The sequence below is a fragment of the Haemorhous mexicanus genome, chromosome 7, assembly GCF_027477595.1.
Source record: "Haemorhous mexicanus isolate bHaeMex1 chromosome 7, bHaeMex1.pri, whole genome shotgun sequence".
NCBI lineage: Eukaryota > Metazoa > Chordata > Aves > Passeriformes > Fringillidae > Haemorhous > Haemorhous mexicanus.
The window spans coordinates 19,615,849-19,636,534 of NC_082347.1; the positions used below are offsets into that span (position 1 = coordinate 19,615,849).

At 41.5% G+C, this 20,686-nt stretch overlaps 1 protein-coding gene across 3 annotated transcripts in view; it reads left to right on the forward strand.

The window, feature by feature from the left end:
* The first annotated feature begins 4,544 nt into the window (after positions 1 to 4,544).
* Positions 4,545 to 20,686, forward strand: part of DLG5 (discs large MAGUK scaffold protein 5) — a 98,295-nt gene continuing 82,153 nt past the window's right edge. For 2 of the 3 annotated variants that reach the window (XM_059851290.1, XM_059851291.1), the window contains exon 1: positions 4,546 to 4,902. In XM_059851290.1, coding sequence (XP_059707273.1) covers positions 4,602 to 4,902 — 301 coding nt within the window. In that variant the 5' untranslated portion in view covers positions 4,546 to 4,601. Of the gene's footprint in view, positions 4,903 to 20,686 lie in introns of all 3 variants that reach the window. The other variant, XM_059851293.1, reaches the window with a different exon arrangement.

Here is a 20,686-nt window from a genome sequence, read left to right on the forward strand (position 1 = left end):
AGGACTGTCACCAATGTGCCTCCACAGGATTTCTGGTTTTCTTTTGCTGCTTGTTTTTGGAAGCAGTTGTCTGAGAAACAGAAGTGATTGTGTGTATTCACAGCTCCAGGAAGAGACAATTTACCTACCCTTTTCTTCTCCCCCTCCTCACTCCAAACAAACAAACACCCTTCCTGCCAGCTCTTCTGCCCTTGAGGAAGGCCTTTTCTTTCTCTTTTAACAAGTTGATTAAGTCAAACAAGTTTTTTATTTGATTTTTGAACAGCCATGGGGGGAATCTAAAATCTTCAGCAAACAAGAGTTTTCTTTCTGTTGAAGCTTGTTGAAGCTCACTGAAATAACTGTCTCATCTTCATTTTAATTTGCCCAGAGTGGGAAGAGACCATAATAATTTTTATCTGAAAACTGCCTAGTGCAGTACAAGATGAAGTGACTGGTAGGTTTTATGGCTATAGAAAAAACCCCAAAAAACAAGGGGCAAAAAGTGGCAATATAATCCTCTAGTCTGCTTTCCCTCATTTGGTACGTCAAAGAAGTTCAGTGAAGAAAGAGCTAAACCATTTCCTGAAGTTCACAGTTACACATTTTTGGGAAGATAAATGATCCTTGTGCTTCTGTGAGTGTCCAACGGCAGCTCCCTCAGTCTGCAGCTGCAGCAGGAACTCTGAGGATCTAAGAATTTATGGGCATAGCCCATTCCTGGATACGATACTGGCAGGTGAAATATTTTCCCTGGGCACTGCTCAGACTGCTCACATTATGGTTTGGGGTTTTTTTTAATGGCTAAATGAGATCCTTTGACCTGCTGGCACATTAAACCAGCACCTTCCTATCCTAATTAATTGTCTATCAGTTACATTAATATGGAAAAATAAGCTGCTGTTGAGAGCTGCTTAGCTGCTAGTGTTTTGTGTTACACCCATGACAAAGTCTCTGTGGAGTTCATGTTGAACCTAAAGAGCTCTAATCTTAACTTTGTGATTTCTTGTATTTTTCATATGCCTGTCTTGGAGATTGCATAACCTTCCTTCCATTAACTTATGGTAAATCTCTCAATATTTTTCTCTGAACCATCATATGATAGTTTGAATCATATGATTACATGAGAAGCGTAGCTTTCATTACTAAGCCATTACTGCCACTGGAGCCTCAAGACCTGTATCCTAAGGGCTCCAATACCAAAAAGCAACTGAAATATCTCCCATGTATTTAAATTTAATTTTAAAATCCTCTAATCTTAAAGAAAACCCTCTGGTTTTGGCCATTAGAATATGTGATTGGTTCAAACTAAGGATTTTGAGGAGGGGATTTACCAGGAAACCTACAGAAGCAGAGCTGCTGCTGCTGTGACTTAGGCAGCAGTAAGCAGGCAGGTGGAGACGAGGAAATGTTTGAGGAGTGACAACTAATTTTGCCCAGAAGACTATTGTCCAATGAAAAGTTCCATTAGAATGAGTATAAGAAGCCTGTTTTAAAGCCTAGATATATCTAAAGGGTGTCCTATCAGAAAATATCAGCATTCTGGGATACTGTAGTGATCTGAATTCGGGTCACTGTATAAACTTTTGGCATAATAAATTTGCATCCATTTAATAATTTGAGTCTTCAAAGTATACCCATGTCTTATGGAAACTTTCCCTGCTAGAGGTCTACACTGAGTTAGGTAACAGAGGTAACAGCAAGGTCCCTCTCTTATACAGGCAAGGGTCTGACAGCTAGACCCATGAAGAGACATTTGTGCAATGAGAAATTTATCTGAATTTTTCTGAGAGCAGACTTGCCATTTGCAAGACAAATGGAGCACTAGAGACTTAGACAGGACAAAAAGGTAGAAACTGCATTTCCAAAAAGAAAGGAAGAAACCTGGTACAACAGATTTACCTGCTACCTGGCACTGCCTGAGAAGGGTAATAGCCAATGTGGATCTGCAGGGAAAAGGTGGAGCAGGTAAGGCATGATGAGAAGATGAATGTTTTATTTTGAAGAGAAGGCAAAGGACTAAGACACACTTCTGGAAGAGGCAGGAGTAGCAGTACCCAGAGCCACCACTTCCCTCTAGGTTTTGAAATGAGACTCAAATAGCCAAGTTATACCCTACCTGAACGCTGCCATTCCTGTGTTACTGCAACGTCTGGTGAAAGGTGCTCTTCAGTGCCCAGTCAGGAAGAGGATGGAAGTCAAGACTGTCTTTATTATTTCAAGTAGCAGAGAACTGCTGCATTGACCTAAAGCAGGGCTCATAACATAATGCCTCGTAATGAAATGTGATGGCCTGTTTCCTTTCCTTTACAGGAAACTGTTTAAGCACATACACAGTAAAATAATATTGTTAAAGGAGATTAGCTGAGGTTAGAAAGTCTTAATAACTTGTACACTCTTTCTTCAGTCTTTCTGTGCATGTGCCTTCCCAAAAGCTTTCCATGGCAGAGTGTCCTGTGGCAGGCACAGAGGGCCCTGCCATGGCACTGGCCAAGGGAGGTCTGCTCGAGTGGATGACACCAGGCAGCTTTCACTTCTCACCTCTGCTGTGAGGCCAGCAACTGATGCACACTGGTTAGCTAGCACTTGTGGAATCTGCAATTACTTGACCTGCAAAACTACCCAACTTTACCTAGAGAGAAATGGGCTGATTTTCTGATAAATTCAAGTAGACTACAACTAACATAGTCTGCAGAATTTGTAACATTAGTCATTAGACAACAAAGGTATAGCAAAGAAGTTGTTGAAAAAAAAAGGGATGCAAAATTAGAAGAAACTAGTCTACAAGAGCATTAAATAAAAATGAATGGACCAAAAAATAAAAATGAATGCACCAAAAGTGAAAATATTTATTTCAAAATCACCCCATTGTTGTAAATAATGACTTAAGGTCGAGAACAATCCCTAACTCCTCTTATTCTTTGTTTGCCTTCTCCAGAAGTAAAATGCATAGCACAATTGCATGTAACCCAAGAACTTTTTACATGAGAGAAATCATCATCTACTGAGCTATATAAAGTGGCTTGAAACTCAGTTCAGGACCTGAATTCTGCCAGTGGGTGTGTTAACAGGAAATTTTAGGGAACAAAGACTTTCCCTTGTACCTCATTGAGTCCAGGTTTCTGGACACTAAATAAGCCACGGGGTTAGTTGGACCAGAGACTGTCAGATAATTGCCGTTCCTTCTTGATATAATTGGGTTACCACCACTACCAGTAAAGCCATTTCAGTGTAACTGAAAAGTATGAAATGTGAATTTAAGATGAGAACTCCTTGAGGTCATTCTGCAGTCTGTTTGCAAATTAAGCTAACATTGGGTGCAAGTGATGTTGGCAGCCCGTTTATTTTCAGACAGAAAAGTTGTTATTCTCCTATTTCTTTGATAAACAATTGAGTCCTCCTGCTACGGCTGACTACGGACACATCTGTACTCTATTCGTCAATTACCTGGTCTCTGGTCATTCATGAAACGCTGAAGAAATTTACAAGGAAGATGAGCCAGCAGCTCTTACTAGTGTTTAGATCTCCTTTGCAAACTTTTGTTTTTGCAAATTCTAATGGACAAAGCCTGTAAGCAGTCTGTTACTATTTAGACGTTTAGCTTCTCCCGGGTTTAGGACGAAATAAACCTTGACGCCTGAAGCTGCCGCCCGGTGCCGAATTCGGCAGCCTCAACAGGCGGCCGCTCCCGCCTTCGGGAGAGGGCAGCGGTACGGCCCGCCCGGCCCCGGCCCGTCACCAACGCGGTAGCGCCGCCTTTGTCTCGCCGCCGAGACACCCGGGCTGGGCACCCCCGTCCTGGCCCGGCGGAGCCCGGGAGGGAGGAGCGGCGAAACCTCCGGCAGGCCGCGCCGCGGGTCCCTCCCCGGCCCGCCCCGCTCCGCGCCGCACGGGGGCCGGGGGGCGCCCCTGACTGACGGCCGGGGGGCGGGCGGCGGCCGGGCCGGGCCGGGCCAGAGCGGGCCAGGGGAGCGGCGGCCGCTGCGGCGGGCGGGCGGCGCGGGGCGGGCGATGCGATGCCGCAGCCCCGTCTCGGCGCAGGCGGCAGCTTTGTGTAGCCAATATGGCTGCGTGCGCCCGCCGATGAAAGGAGGCGCCTGGAGCTGAGCCCGTCTCCCCGCACCCCCTCCCGGCCGTGTGGCTGCGGCGAGCGGCGGAGTGAAGTTATCCCGACTGCCCCGCGGGGGTGCGGGGTGCCGGGAAGCGGCGGCGCTCCCGGCGGCTCCTGCTCCCGGCGGTCCCCTCCCGCGGGCAGGCGAGAGGAGGAGGAGGAGAAGTTGTTTCGCCGCCCGGGGGGGCGGAAAGGAGGCGAGCGGGGCGCCAGACGGAGGAGGAAGAGGAGCAGCAGCCCTTGACGGCGGCTCGCCCCCCGCCTGCTGGAGGAGGAGGAGGAAGAGGAGAAGGCAAAGCCGCCCTCGGCCCAGGTCCTGTCCCAGCTCCGCTCCTCCTCTCCGGACGAAGTTTCGCCGGGGGCCGCTGCGGGGGCGCCGGGTGCCGGAGGAGGGCGGCCGGCGGCGCCCGCCCCGCCTCGGCCCGCGCCTCCCCGGGGGCGGCGGTGGCGGAGCGGCGGGGCCGGGGGCGGGCGAAGTTTGGCCGGCGGCGGCGGCGGCCCTGCAGCGGCCATGGAGCCCAAGCACAAGGAGCTGCTCGCCCAGTGCCGGCAGAGCCTGGCGCAGGCCATGACCGAGGTGGACAAGGTGGTGGAGCTGCTGGAGGCCGCCGGCGCCCTCGGCCCCCGCGACCTGCGCGACCTGGAGGCGGCGGGCAGCGGGAAGGCCGAGCTACTCATTGCCCTGCTGCTGGGCAAGGAACGGGACCACTTCCAGGACCTGCGGGTGGCCCTGGAGAAGACGCAGCCCCACCTGCTCTCCATCCTCTACCTGAACGGCGTGGCGGGGACGCCGGCCGCGGCCGAGACGGCCGGTGAGTGGGGCCGGGGACGCGGGGCGGGAGCAGGAGGAGGGCAGCGGCTGCCCCCGCCCACCCCCGCCGGGGCAGCGCGGGCCCCTCCGGGTCCCCCGCCCGAAGGTGGGAAGGGAGCGGGCGGGGGTCCTCCTTTTCCGGTGGAGAATAAAACTCTCCCGTGTTTGCTTTTGGGCTCTAGATGCTTGTTTTCTGCTTCCGACCCTTTCGCTTTCTCTCCTGGCGGGAGCGCTGGTACTGGTCCCCGAGAGGTGCCGCGGATGCTGCGCCTTGCCCTTTGGAGAGGCTAGCCTAGCCTGGTTCTTGCGGCTGCTGCCGTTCCCAAAGTCGGCTGTCGTCTGGGGACTCGGGAAAACCGAACCCTAAGGGGCTTTTCTCCCTTGAGCACCAGCGCCGGTGGTGTTACACAGCTGCTTCTTGACCGGGCAGAGCTGAAACTCCCCCGTGCAGCCACTCTGCCGGAGTTGGCCGGCGGGCAGGACTCCAGCAGATGTGCCTTTGAGTAAATATTGTAACTATTCCTCTGGACAGCCATGTGTTTGTTTGAGGCTATATTGTTGTAATTCTTCTTGTCGGTTGGAACAGGGAAGAACATTGATTATAACAGGTTACAACACTGATTTAACTGCAAATCCAGACGAGAAGCTTTTGGGTGTAAAACACCTCCTTAAGTAAATCGGGCTTTGATCCACAGGTCTTTCCATATTCTACTGCCTCCAAAACCAGTCACAGCCTACTTTCATGTGTACAAACCAAAGCTTTGAAATTACAATAGGTAAAAAGTACGTAAGGTGTTGCAAGCGCAGCTCTGTTTCTAAATGAAAAATTGGAGTAAATGGTAATTCTGTATTAAAGTGATGTATAGGTATTTTTATCCAGCATGACCAAGTGGACTGATTCAGAAATGTGGGGTCTCTCTGCTGTTGTTCCTGGATTCAGGATTTACAGTGTCACTACCTATTTACATAAGGAAATGCTTTGGAAGGGCTTCCTGACTCTTACAAATGATACAATTTCTTTAAGAAAATAAAGCCATTTAAGAGCTGCTTCTGTCTGGAAAATAGTCCTTGTATGTGTGGCTGCACTGTGTACTCTGCCCTTACTTGAATATGCTGTGGATGGTAAGAGTTCCGTAAATGCAAATGCTTGGGGATCTTAGGTTTTGTTTTATTTCAGTGTAGTGTAGTGTATGGCTTTTTCTAATGAATATATGGCAGGACCTCACAGATGGGGGAGAAATGGACTGAACAATAGATCTCAATACTTGAAACGTTATGTGGTCTGACATCAATGGGAGATGAGGGCACTCACTGCCGTGCAGAATGGCACCCATGATGGCTTTGTATGGCTAGAGTAAAGCTCATTCTTGTCTTGTTGAGAAGATGGATTGATGGTACTGTGCTACCAGCACTTCCCAGGCTTAAAATCAAAGGTGTAAAATATGAAAAGTAGAAAAAAAATACAGTATATGTTGGATGTAGTAGTAGTCTTAATTTTTAAAATGCGAGTTGGAATTGAAAAATGTCTCACAGCGCTGAGTTCTCAAGGAGAAAGTAGTTTGATTGTCAAGGTGAGCTATATCCTGTTTGACTGACTGTGTTCAGGAGGCTTAATCTGAGTTAAACTAACGTGTGTGGGGAGGAGTGTTTCTCTGATGGGATAAGTTTTAAAATATTATTGCTTTCATTTATCAGTGATAATAAAAGCTAACTTTGAGAGTTATGGATTTGTTTTCCTTGTGATAAACGTTTTTAAAAATTAGTTCACAGGAGACTGCTGACAGTGAGTTTAATTAATAGTAAACCATGGAAAGGTAGTGGGCCTGAGCCTTCAAATATATACTGGTGTATATATTCCAGCATCCCCCTGAAGAGGTGTTATGGTAATTAGTCATGAGACTGCTTGTGTGTCCACTGAAACTCCCTGGTAATTCCTGGTCTTTTTGCGACTTTGTCCTGGAGATGTTTAAGAGTTAATATTTGGGGGTAACTGTGATAGAAAGGTTCTTGTTGAACATGTAATCAGTTTTATTCCAATATCTCCCTGTAGGAAGTTTGACCACCCCTCTGCTCTTGTGCCATTTGGGAGGTTTACTCTTTTTCACTGGAGATACTGTAGGTGGATGAGTCAAGTCACTTTTTGTTTTTTGGCAAGAAGTAAGATGTACATGTGGCAGTGAGAAGTGTTGGATTATGTATTTAAAATACCAAAGTGAAACAATCCATGTCACTTAAAATGACTTTATTCCTAAAAATAAAAAAAAATATATATCTCAAACGTCCCTTTGATTAAACCTGTAGAGTTGAATAAGTTTGAGTTGAATAAGTTTTTTACATACATTAGTGTATATTAAAATGATAGCTTACAGTGGTACATGTAATTTTATTATTGTTTAGAAGAGGAGGCTAATAAAATGCTTATCACCTCAGTGCTTGTTGGAGATGAAAACTATTTGTAATCAATAATGTCTTGTAGTGGTGTTTGCTAATTTCTTTTTTCAAGTACGCTGCTATTGTGAGGGAAGTGAGAAGGTAATTTAGCAACATAATTTTGTTCAAAGTTTCAGAAATCAGCATGCACATCACTCACTACAGTAGGATGAGTGTTTCATCTGTTTTGTTGTGTGCAAACATGTACCATTACTCTGTGTTTTCTTCCTTCTCAGTTTAAATATTGCCTCCTTTTGTACTTTAAAGGCGATGTGTGAACTCTGATAGGAACTCTGGTTGTTATTTATACCAGCAGTTCTTGTGACTGGCTGGACAATGTAGAGCTGACACTTTTATAAGTATTTATCTGTGCACAGAAGGAGGTAAACAGCTGGGCTGACTGCTCAAGGGAAATAACTGGGGTCCTGGTAGCTGCTGAAAGATTTTTTCACTTTTTCTCTACTTTACAAACAGCTTTTTTGTCTTTATAGAGTTTCCCCTTTGTTCAGTCACCATTTGAAGACATTTGTCTTCTATGGGGACTTCTAATTGCTGATTTTAAACCTTAAACTGTACAGTTTCTCCAATAAAATGGATGTTTTTTTAAGTTTTCTCAGATTTGAAATAAAGCATAATATGCCTAACCGTGTTAGTTAAGAGTGCAAAATCAAACAGGAAATTACCTTCTGTAAAGCAGAAGCTAAAACCAAGTGGGATTTTCTGTTTCATTTAATCATGTTTGAAGATTTTAGTTCTTCCTTGAGTAAAACCTTTGATTACTACATTGCACTTCTTTGTAAACATGAGAAGAATTGCCTCTGCCCTTGTGAGAGTGGTTGCTTGGCTGATTTAAAATCTCCTAGTATTTTACACATGGATGAATTCTTTAAGTAGTGTGCTAAGTTTTCTCTGTATTTACTTGGGGGTGAATTTATAGATTACCGTTAAATACTTGTTTTGGCAAATGACCTCCATCATGCATCTGGGAAATCCTTATTCTGATGGAAGTACATATCCTTTATAATATGAAAATAAATTATTTCTGAGCATTCAGTTGTCCCTTAGATATCTTGCTTACCAGAAAATATTTCATTCTTACTATTGCTCTAGGTGAATTTTGTGTCATATAAAGTGTCCATGACAATAATGCAATGGAATATACTTCATTGTGATAAGTGCTATGAAGATGTATTTTCTTTACATGTAATTAAAAGACGAGAATGGAAATCTGAGGAACCTATGTAGTCTTCAAATGGCTTCAAAAAATGCAGAGCTTTGTACTTAGATTTTTGTGATACTACAAAGATGGGAAAAGGCAGATTTGGTTTTTGAGCTTGGAATTTGTTTTTGAGATGAACATGTGCAGCTACAGAGGTGCACTTTATCTTGAAACTGAGCAGACTGATGAACTCAAAAGCTTCATTACAGCTTGCACAGTTAATAAAATTTTAGGTTCAGAGTTTTCTTTGCTATTAGCAGCTGGTCTTCTATATTCCTTCAGCTGGAGTCAGTGAGCATGTGTTAGGCTTTTAAGGTGTTTTCTTTAACAGTTTCAAGATGAGAATTTAAGTTTTAGAACTCAAAATTGATTGCATGTTTAAAAAGATCTTTAAAGGGGCCGGAAAGAAAGAAGATGGTTGTAGATCGACTGTGAAATTTTTTCTTCCATTATTTATTAAGACTTATTTTTTTCTAATTGTGTTTAGTCAGACATAAAATGTTAATTCCCAGTCAGAAAGTAAATGTGGACATGTTTGAGAGGAGGGAAAAAAGGAGGGATTATCTCAGCTTCCTCTGTCTGCTTTGTATATAAAAAAATGAACCAAGTTGTTTTGGGCAATATGGGATTTGAAATCACAAAGTTTTAAATATCTCAAAGTCTTTCAGCATATTTAAAACCAAACACAAAAGGCAAGCTCTGTAAGTATAAGTTCAGGAGATAGGCAGCTGGGACCCACTTGTCTGACAGCATCACAGGAGACCCACAGGAAATGCAGTAATTCCAGGGTTGACCTTGAAGAGCTGGAATCCTGACTGCTTGGACCTGGTGCGGGGACATCCACGTTTTGTTTCTTCTTTCACATCTCTCACAAAGTCTTGACTGATCCCCACAAAGCAGTGGCTGGTGACTGGCTAAGGGAGTGGGATTGACAATTTGTGCTAGTGAGGAGCTGAGACTCTGGATGAAGAGTATGAGATGGGGAGGCAGGATGTGCTCTCCCTGTAGGCACACAGTTTGTGGTAATTGGGGTGGGGCTGGGGGAGCCCCATCCCCAGTGGGCACAGCTGTGAGCAGCAGTGAGCAGCACTGACAGCAATGAGCCATGGAGTGCCCAGGGGCACTGACCAACCACCAAAGGGAGCAGAGGGCACACAGGTGCAATGCATGTTGGATGAGAAATATAAAAGGTTGGGCTGAAGAACAAGAAGAGCAGAAGCTTAAAGCTTTCTGTAGTGATATGGTCATACTCTGTGTATTGTGGCTGTCTCGACTGCAGCATGTGCTGTATGCTGTGATACTCCTGTATGAGCAAGGTGGAAGAAAGAGGAGAAGACACCCTTCTCCAGGAGATGAGAATTAGTGCTGTAAGTGTGCATTCCTGGAGAGAGGGGAGAATGAGAGAAATGGTAAAAACATGATTTACTGACTCAAGGACTGAACTGACAATTTTGTAATTAAGTACAATTTATACTCCCTTCTGTCACTGAAATTGAAGAGTGGGAGCAGTAGAGCAGTATGTTTGGGTTTTTCCAGACCTGTTATTAGTTCCCAGGGAAGCTATGCAAGTCGTCTTGCAGGATTTCTTAAATCGTGTTGATGAAAAAGCAGGCGGTGTTCAGAAGTCACCGTTGGAGGAGAGGAGCACTGAGCAGTAATTAACCTCGATAAAATACCTGGCAGTTGTTTAGCAGTACCTGTGTCTTTTGATGATCTCAGATTTTTGGTATCTCGTAGAATTGCCAGGCAGAAAAAATGCAGGGAGATTCTGGCAAGTGTCCGGATGGGTATTCCCAATGAAATGTCTAATAGTAGTAAGTTCATGGAAGTAGGCTCTCAATTCCAAAGAAGGAAATGCATGTTTTAGTAGTTCATAAATCCCAAGGGTGGTAGTTCTCAATTACATATTTGCTGTGCTCAGGGAGGGAGTGGAAAGAAAGCTGCCCACAGTAGACTCCCGGGGACATTGTTTTCATCAGAGTAGAGGGAATAATAACCCTTTTTGTGGTGTTGGTGCATCCAACTATCAAGTTGCTTTGGACACACACAGGACTGGGTGTCTTAGAAAATTAGACATGATATCTAAGGAAAGCCAACAGCTTTCTGTAACTTGCTCCTTACTTACTTCTTAAAGATTGCCTGTTTCAGAGGTTTCATATGTTTAGCTTGTTTTAACTACCGTTCTCAGTCTCACTGTTCTCTTGCAGCTGTAACCAGTCCTACTTTGTCAGATTTTTTTTGGACCCCTTGTCTAGCTAGTGAAAACCAATCCACGACATGGAAATTGACTTTGGTCTTTCCAGTTCTCTCAGTGGTCTCTAATGTGAGCTAAGTATTTTTTTCCTCCCTTTTGCTGCTTGCTTTTGCCACTTTCTGGGTGTTTTTTATCTTCATTTCTTTATTTTTGCTTCTTATTTTTCTTAGCTCCTATTAATTGTTACTTTAATTATTTTTTTCTGGCATTAAAATTCCTTATTCAGAATTCCTGTTGTTAGAAAGATATCAGTAAGTGTTGATAAATTGCTTGTAAGGATTCCTTACTCTGTAAAACCCCAAGGACAGAGGCATCTTTCAGAGCTGTTCAGTCCTATCATGATTTTGGCTGGGGTTAAACCGTGATAAGCCACGAGCACATATTGGGTGTTGGTGTAAAGCAGTTAGTTCCTGTTGTGGGTTCTTTTCATAAGAAGAATTGTAAAATCTGTATGTGTAGTAATGCTAAAACATTTCTTTATGTAAACTGTTCATTGTGTTGATGGAGACAGAAAAACATGCTGTTAGTGGATGCAACTTTTTGTGAAAAGAGCTGTAGTCACATAGGTGAGACATCTAGGCTACCAAACTATATTGGGTAGTTCATGGTGGAACATTATTTGTGACCTTTGAGATGCAAGTTGTTGGCTGCTTTTTTGTGAACAGTGGCAATTTAGAACTGAATCATTCTGATGGAGGAGCTGGCAAGTTAGCAGTGACTGAGCTTTGGCTTGAGGCTAACAAGGCTTTACTAACAGAAACAGACAAGAAGGATGCTGTCCTCTGAAGAGACCCATGTTGTTAGTCTGTCTCAAATGTTGGAGCCTGGCTCTTCCAAAAGGGACATTTTTTTGGAGTTCCCAGTGATACTGTGGTGTATTAATTCTTGTCAATGGGAGACAGAATTACTGAAATATCAAAGGAAGTCCGTAGTGCTGTTACTTAGAAACCAATTCAAAAGAGCCAGTCCCCAGTGTGATGTGCAGAATATGCCTGTCATGGGTTGTGGTGCACTAGAGGGTGTATTGATGCTGATGGGGTAATACCAGCATCCACTCCTGTTATAGCTAACAAATAAGGTTAACTCTGGGATCTCCTGTTGCCAGCTGTTGTGCAAGAGTCTGATCTCCATGGGACACCCTTTCCAGGCTTCAGAAGCTGGTGACAGCCAGAACTGATGGCCCTTGAAGTTGATGGAAGTACTTGGCCACCCGGGGTGAACACTGAACAACATTTTTCTAGACAGTCTATGATTACTGGGCATACAGAATAACATCCTACAACTGGAAAGCCCTTCTTACCTGAACTGGTGTAGGAGGAAGTTAAAGGCAGCCTATTTGATATGTATAACACCACCTTCTTCCTCACAGCTTTCAAAACCTCTAATTTCACAGTTCATGGGTTGAGCTGCTCAGCAGTTTGCTTGTTCACAGCTGTAATATGTTTGTTCTGGAGAGCTGCTCTTTGTATTTTTGAAAATCATAAATTTTTTTTCTAGTTGTCTGATGAAAGCCTTGTATTTTAAATAGCCTGTATCACCCTGATTAAGATTTGCTGGCCTGTAGCTGGAGACAAGAAGCAAGTGAGAATGTAAAACCATTAGGTGTTTCAACTGGAGAGTTGAGGGGTTGGTTTTTTGCAGACTTCTAATGTAGTTGACAATTTATTATGTATCGGATGATAAACCAAAAAACTTCTTCCCCACCGCCAAACCCTCAAAGCAAGTGTTCTTTAAACTTATTTCAAAATTAGTTTTCCTAAAAATCTCCTTTTGCTCTAGCTTTTTATTCTACCTGCACATAATTGCTGATTCACAAACATGTTTATTATTCATGTACTTACCTTCCAGGAGGTGAGTAATCCCCATTTATATGTATCAGGTTGGGCATGTGCAAATGTTGCCAGAATCCAGGCCTTGCATACTAAGCTCTCTGGGTTGAACAATGTCATCAGTAAAGTACCTCTTGTACCTTAGAAAGTGAGGCTGATGGTTGTTTGCTGCTCAGTAGTGCTCAAAATGGAGTTTGTGTGGGAAGAGATAGCTGTGGTGTAGGTAGGAAGGTATTTTCCTTGAGGATGGATGTAAAATGTAGTGGGAATTGTGAACTCACTTTTGGTGTAAGTGAACTGTGTTCTTTTGATGTTGGTGCACGAAAATCCCTTTTTCAACTCTGTTCTCTCTTCCTGAGACTGACCAACTGACAAGTATAAGTATGGTTTTTGGTAGAACAATCAGACTTTTGGGTTGGGGAAATAAAGCTGGTGTAGACAATTAACAATCTGTCTGAATTGTTACGTAGATGTTCATGGGGGTTTTTAATAAGCACAAAACTATATCATCTTTATTTTATTGTTTGTTTTTCTTGTTTGTATTTGGTTTTCTTGTGGCTAGCTTTCTTCTGTTGCATGCTTTTGTACGAAAATCACCGTAGGGGGAATTTTGAGACTTGGGTAACCATGTGATCTAGCTCTTTTTGGTGCACTTATATAATCTGAGTTTGCCTTCCACAGTTCTGATCCTCTTGCAGAAAGAGGGGTTGATTGAGTTGTTGGGAGTTCTTCAACTATAAAGTGACAGAAGATTGACAGATGTTGTTTTAATAACTTCTTTCAGGGAATCTTGATACTTAGTTTTAAAGTTCTCTTAAACACTTCATGCATAATCTTGTGAACACTTGCAGTGATTTTTAAGAAGGTCTAATTCTCATTTAGGTCATGATGATGTGTTTTTCAGGTGGTGAGCAAGTGCGTGTGTTTAATAGTGGTGAAATTGGGTTATCTAAAGGTTTTATTTGAGGCTAAATGCATCAGTTATTAACTTCACTTCTCAGTGTTTAAAGTAGTCATGAATATCCAGTCTGGTTTTTCTTTTCTGAGCACTTGGATGAGAGAGAGCAATGTTATTTGCGAGCGTGCTTAAGCTTTAATTGAATGTAGGATGTGTTTTTACTCTTTCAGTTTAAAGGCCATTTGACTTTAGTAGATGTGGTTAAAAATAATATAAAATGCTAAGGTCTTAAAGAAAAACAAAACAGAGAAAAAACTCCCCAACAAACAAAAAGTCATAGCAGTAGGCTTTCCTTTGTAATTGATTAACTGGTTCGTCATTGTCATTGGTTGTTCCATCATGTACCTCTGATATTAGGCTGGACTCTGAACAAACTCTGTTGGTGTACCTGAATTTTAGTAATGCTGAAAGTGCAAAAAGCAGTACTAAACCCTCGCAAGATCACAGAAGAGGTAGTCTCAAGAGGGCATTCCCTTTCAATTCTGTTCTTTTCACCTTGAGGTATTGGTATTTTCCCCATTCTTTTAATGTAGGGTGTACTGAAAATCTGACTTGTTCAATCCCTTTTCTGCTTTCTGTGGCAATCAGCCTTAGGATGCTCAGGCTCCTATTTTTGCCTCCCTATTTAGAAATGCTGCCACAGCTTTCCTTTGCTGTGTACAAGCAATCCTTGCTTTTTTTTGATGGGGAAATTTAAAGTTTTGAGGCTTCTGGTTACCTTTAGGGCTTATTGGGAAAGGACACTTTCTGTAAGATGCATTGACTACTTTTGGTTAAGGGTCTGATTAGTTTACCTCGAGGCTTTAACCCTGCCTCCCTCTCTTTGAATAACTAAAGGCTGACTTAGGTATAGACTGCAGACATGAACTTGGAGAGGCATGTAGTGAGATCTTTTTCTAAACTGCTGCCCTTGAAAATGTGTAGGCCAGCACTTTAGGTATACTCTATTTCAGATATAATAATTTGTTATCCTGGTTCATGAACCTTTCCTTTTTTCCTGGCACCTTTGAGGTAATCAGGAGTATTTCAGGGGCTGCACTGCTACAAGTGTCAGAGCAGTGTTTTGGCTGAAAAGAATGTTCCTTGATAACACAGAGTAGTAGTTTCAGATCCTAAGGTCAGAAATACTTTCTGCCTCGGAATTTTAGGACTTGGTAGGATGTCAGGAGCATGGATACTAATATGAAAATCAGTAAAAACATACAAGAAAAACTTGTCTGTCAAGGCTGGTGGCAGTCCTGTTCTGTACAACAATATTTGGCTGAAACCTGTGTGTAGTGTGTGCTGGACTGGAAGGAAACACAGTGTAAATGCTGAGCTGTTTTTCTCCCCCTGGCTGAGTTGATCTTCAGTGATATGCTGTGCATACATGACTTGCATAAAATTTAATTTGTTGGGGAGTACCTCATTATACTGTCTAGAATGTCAAATCTCAATTTAATTTTAGAGCCAACTATAGCAAATTTCTTCAGTGCTGCAAAATGCCAGGTTGTTAATGTGGTTTTGATTCTGAGCTCGTCTTTTGGGGCCCATGATTTCCTCTACACCAGTGATAAGCAGAAGGTAAAGGCAGAATGGTGGAGCTGGAAGGATTGCAGTGGCTTTTGCTTGGCTGCAGTAATGAACACTTTGTTGCGCTTTGCTCTCTTGAAAGGAATTTCAGGCTGCTACTCTGAAAAGTTCTTTTTCTTCTTCTGCAACTCTGCATTGCAACAATACAGTGTGGAGTTGATTTGTTTTGCCCTGTATCTGTTTAGCTTTCTTGTGGGCACATGAGCCAGATCCTTTCTGAGGTTTGTAGTAGCTGATTGAGGAAATCCCCATAACAAGTTCTATGCATTCATCTCATCAATTGCATTGTATGTGTACTTTTGTGTGTGGAAATTTTGAATACATGCTTCGTTTTTTAATGAGAAATGCTTTAAAAAAAATATATGTATTGAAAGTAGATAGGGGGAAATTAGTCTTTAAAAATCCTATCAAAATATTTTTACTTGTTCCTGCAGCGCACCCCTAAATTAAGGCTTTGCTAAAGTATGGTTGCGTACATTTTTGTTACCGTGCAAGACACAAATGCACAGCCATAGCTAAAACCCTTTTATTGCACATTGTGGTGAAATAATAGTTTTTGAGAGGTAATAAATGTTCAGAAGAATTCCCTGGTCTTATCACAGTAAGAGGAGGTGAATTTGGATCACTGAGGCTGTAGGATTTCTTACCTTAGAGATTAGATCACGAAGCCTTGGCCTTCATTTGATTCTAAGTAGTGCCTAATGTAGATAGTATCTGCAATTTATGTGATGTGTTTCAGAAAATAACCAGAAGTGTGCTTCATTTGCTTGATTTCAACAGAACATTGTTAGCTTTTGGAGTGGAATCTCATTTGGCTGGCTAATCTCTGTTCTCCATTTTCTGCTGTCCCCATGTGTTTTTCAGTTCACATGTGGTGTGTTGTGAAGATAGGCTTCTCGGCTTTCCCACTGAGTACTCAGTGTCTGTTCTTGATGGTTGTGGTAGAGGACCTCTTTTCTCTGTTACCTATATGCTTTGTGGAAGATAAACATATAAGAAAGAGCCTAATAGGACAAATTACTCTGTATGACCTTAAGAGAGATCCTTATGTTAAGAACAGCTTCTTCAGTGAGACTCAAAAGTTAAAATTACATAAAACACAAGTTTCTGATGTTCATGTTACAAACTTATTTTGGTTAACTAAGTTGTTCTGAACATTTATAAATAAAGCTAATACATGGTGTGGCATGTTGGAAAGGGGAAATTAATTGTCTGTGTCTGATGATTGGATTGCAGGGTACGCCAGGGGCTAGGCATTTCCTGAAAGGTTTTTTGAAAGTCCTTGGAGAAATAAAATTTCTCTTGAGTTCTCTTATTAGAGTACAGAAGTGAATTATGGAAGTTAGTCTTTCTGCTCCAACAGTTTTTTCGTGTTGTGTGGGTGTTTTAATAAGTGCATCTTAAATATGTATATCGGCAGCATTCTGAATATAAAATTTGGGTTTGCCAAAGTGTTTATGCCTATCACAGGTCTTGCTGAATTTACAGGGGTGTTTTCCTTCTTTTTTAAAACACTTCAAAGAAAATACTTTGTGGTGCTTTTTTGTCCTAATTTTATATCAGCCTTGAGAAATTTACAGACTTCTTTCTAAACAGGAACTACACAAAGGCCAGTTTTCAGTAAGCATAGACTAGTTATCATAATGAAAACAATGAAATATATATAGTTCTCCCTGTAATTTTTTTTAAGATCAAGTTTAGGATTTAAATAAAGTAACATGGAGTCTTAGTTTCATTCTGTACACATAACAAGATACAGTGTCTATCTGCATTTTTGTCTGGAAGTAGCATCATGGCGAAATGATGCCATTCTGTGTATTCCCAACAGGTCTAGGGTTGTGTTCATTAAGAGTGAACCTGCTAATGCTTAAATTAAAAATGTTAATTTCATCTCATTATAAAAAACAATTTCAGCTTCAAGTAATGCTCTTTAAAAATGGCACTTCAGAGAGAAGCTTTCTTTGCCAGCTGCCTTCTGATGGTTTTTTTTCAGCCATTTCCTGGATGTCTAAGCTGAACATCCAGCATTACTTATGGTAATTGATCTGCATTAGTTTCCTAGTGCAGAAGTAAAGAAGGAGCATCGTGGAGGTAAGTGTGAGAATGTTGGTCATGGAATGATCGTCTCTGAAGGACTTCTCTGCTGTGTAAAAAGAGAGAAAGGATGTGTATTCAGAGCAGGATGTGAATAATGCATTGTTAATGAAGCAGGAGGCAACTGATCACAAGGACTGCTTTAATGGTAAAAATCAGGTGGAGTTCTCTAAGGGGGAAAAATATCCAGTGAGAAATTTTATGTTCAGGGCTTGCTTAAGCCCTGAGTTTGTTGGCAGACCTAAGTGACCTTTGGTGGGCTCAGGCTGGGGTGGGATTTTTTCAGCTTGCTTTGCAAATCAGGTGTTCTGTGTGCTTGGGCTTAGAGGAGAGCACACCAGCCAGTCTGGGCTTGGGGTCTCTCAGCTTTGTGGCATGGGTGGAGTGATGATGATCTTTCTAGGGATTCAGGGCTGAGATGTGGAGAAGGTGGCTGAGAGAAGTGAGAGCAAACTTGTTGAACTTCCTCTGCCGTGGTGGCTGTGAGCTTTTCCTGGATGCTTTGTCACGAAGTCAGTTAAAATAGCTGAGATTGTCGTCACTAGAGTTTGCACAAAGAGTTCCTTGCCACACATAATAAATGTTTAAAACAGCTTTTTACTCACCGCTATGGTTATAGTTACCACTCTAGTGAAGTTCATCTGGTTTTGGCATATCATTTTGAACATAAAGGTCAGGATATTTGTTGTCCAGGTCTTTGGCATGGTCAGATACTCAGTGATCCATAACTGAAAATGTGCATGAATGCCCTTAATTTTTCTGTTCTTAAATTTGTCACTTTATGACCCTAGAGTTAAGAGTTTGAGTCTGATCGTTTTACCATTACATCCATCTATTTTGTGATTCCTTTCCCAATTACTGTGTAAAACTCCTAAAGAAAGCCCTTTGCAGTGTATGGGAGGTGTAGCTGTTTTCCCCAGCTTGGATAGGATAACTCTGGTAAAATGGTTAGGGCAAATTTAATCTTTGCTGCTGCTTTCAGATAAGCAAATGGTTCATGTATTATGGTGGGATGTGAATTCTCTGCATTATGTGAAGATAAAGTATTCTTTTTTTGCTATGCTTAAATGCTGCTTGCACATCTTAAATAGAAACTTAGTAACATTTAAAATGTGCAATCTTAGTACTGTTTTCAGACACTAAGCAGAATCTGTTTGTAGGTTGGTGGTTAGTGGAAAATGCCAAACTATGTGTCTTATGCCTTGCTAGTGGATATTCCTCTTCAATACTCTTGCTATAAGAAACTATAGAATGATAGTTGAGTTCTACTTGCTATACCATGTTTAGATGTAGGATTACAGAATGCTTGTGAAAAGTTGATTCTTAGATGATTGTTAGATGGATGATGATATTGCTGACTCTTATCTCAAAATTGATAAGTTGTGAATTTTCATGAATGCATGGGTTTAGTGACATTGAGGAGTTGAAGACTTGTGGAGAGGTTTCCCTCATCTGGAGGAAACTAAGATGTGCATGCAAACACCATGGCAGAGCAGAACATGTCTTACAAAAACAGAAATGATGTGCCAAGGTACAACTTCAATTTTTTTTTTTTTTTGTTTTCTTTTAGAATTTAGGTTCAAAATCATGTTTTTTCTACAATTAATCTCACTTTACAGGTTCAGAACAGTGGTAAAATAGAGTTTTACAATTGGAGAGAGAGAAGGGAGTTGATCCTGAAGGACAGAAATGAAGCTGGGAATGCAATACCTACTCCAGTGCTTTGTGAGACGTGCAGCCTGCAGAAATGAGAGTGCAGCTGTAATTTTTTTCAAAATTAGTGCCTTAAAGTATACGATGCAAGCCCAAGCTAATATGAAAGCGCTTGAGTATATCACAGTAGCTGTGTCTTCCTGGCATATTTTGATAAAAATAGCTTACCAAATACAAAGTGGAAATACAGGAAAGCCTTCAACCTCTCCCAGTGGCTTACTGCTGATGGACTTTGTAATTACATCTGTCTATCTCCATCTGTACCCTGCTTGGCTAGAGGCTGGATTTAAGGTTAATTGTATGATGGAGGATCCTGGCTCAAAGCTATATCTTAATTAGAATTCACAATCCTCTTTACATAAAAATATCTAAAAACTCTTTTAGAAAAAAACACTGATTGTAGGGCAAATGAAAAGATTTTGATATTTCTTTTTTCATAATTTGTGAATAACTTAAGTATATATAAATATTCCCATGCCATCTGGTTTATTTCTCTCTTCATCTTACTCTTGGCTTCTGTCATCTTGCTTATTGCTCTTTGGCTTTTTAATTAAAGGAAAAAGCAGTAGAAATTACTTTTGTGATCACAGTAGCATTTCAAAGGTTATTGAATGCTATGAAAAATAATGCTGCTCTATGTTGTGAGATTTACTGCTGTTGAACACAGCTTTGACACGAACATACTAAATCCCTTTGACTTGGGTGTATAATATTCTAATTAGTGTAATTAATCAATTTTTTATTCTATAAAATGGACTGTTTTTCAGAAATATATGGTTCAGTTCTTGAACTACCATACAGAGATTGAGCTATCCTTGGTAAGGTTGTTACATATAAGTCTTATGTTCTGATGGTGTCCTGACTGAAATAGATCTTGTCCTAAAAGTTGTGGTTTGGAAATATTTAATTAAATGTGCTGGAATTAACAATTACAACATTCTCAGGATGCAGTTTGGTGAAAACAGAAAATTCTGTTTCAATGAGTTGTATAAGAAGAGAAAAAGGAGGAAAATACAAACTCGTGTTTCATTTTGATTAATTTCATGTCAAGTGCTACAATGTAACTTTGTTGTTGGATATTTTTGTTTGTTTTGTTTGCTTCTTTTTTTTCAACTTGTAAAAAGTGGTTTGGTCCCTAGAGATTTTTTTCCAGCTGAAGTGAGTTTCTATAAGCTAACCTCTTAGGTCTTAAAAAAAAGGAGGAAGTCCTAAAGACCTTCCTTAAACAGCCTCCCTTGAAAATTTCAGTTCAGTTTAACGAGGTGCATAAGCATATGCTCCTCTTTAGCAAGAGAACGCTTTGTCTCTTGGGTTGTAGTCAGATATTGCTGCTTGCATGAGTTAAGATGATTAAGTATGACCCTAATGTTGTTAAACCAGTGCCTGACTTCCTGATATGATAATTTGCAAACAAAATTTGCTTTCTCATAGTGTCAGTTGTGTTCCAGTTTGGCAGCATTTGGAAGTTAAATGCCCTCACTTGGTGATTCCTTGCTGCTGTTGGATGTCATCTTAAATAGGAAAGGAGATGTTGGACTGAAGCAAAAGCCTGAAGATATTTTTTTAAACCTCAGGATTTCAGTGTTTTTATTTAAAACTTTTGTTAAGCATCTGAATCATGGGATAATAACTTTTAAGATTCTTTAAAAATTGGGAAAATTAAGCTGCTTTTTACCCCAGACATAATGTATTTTGAAAATACGAAAATATGCAGAT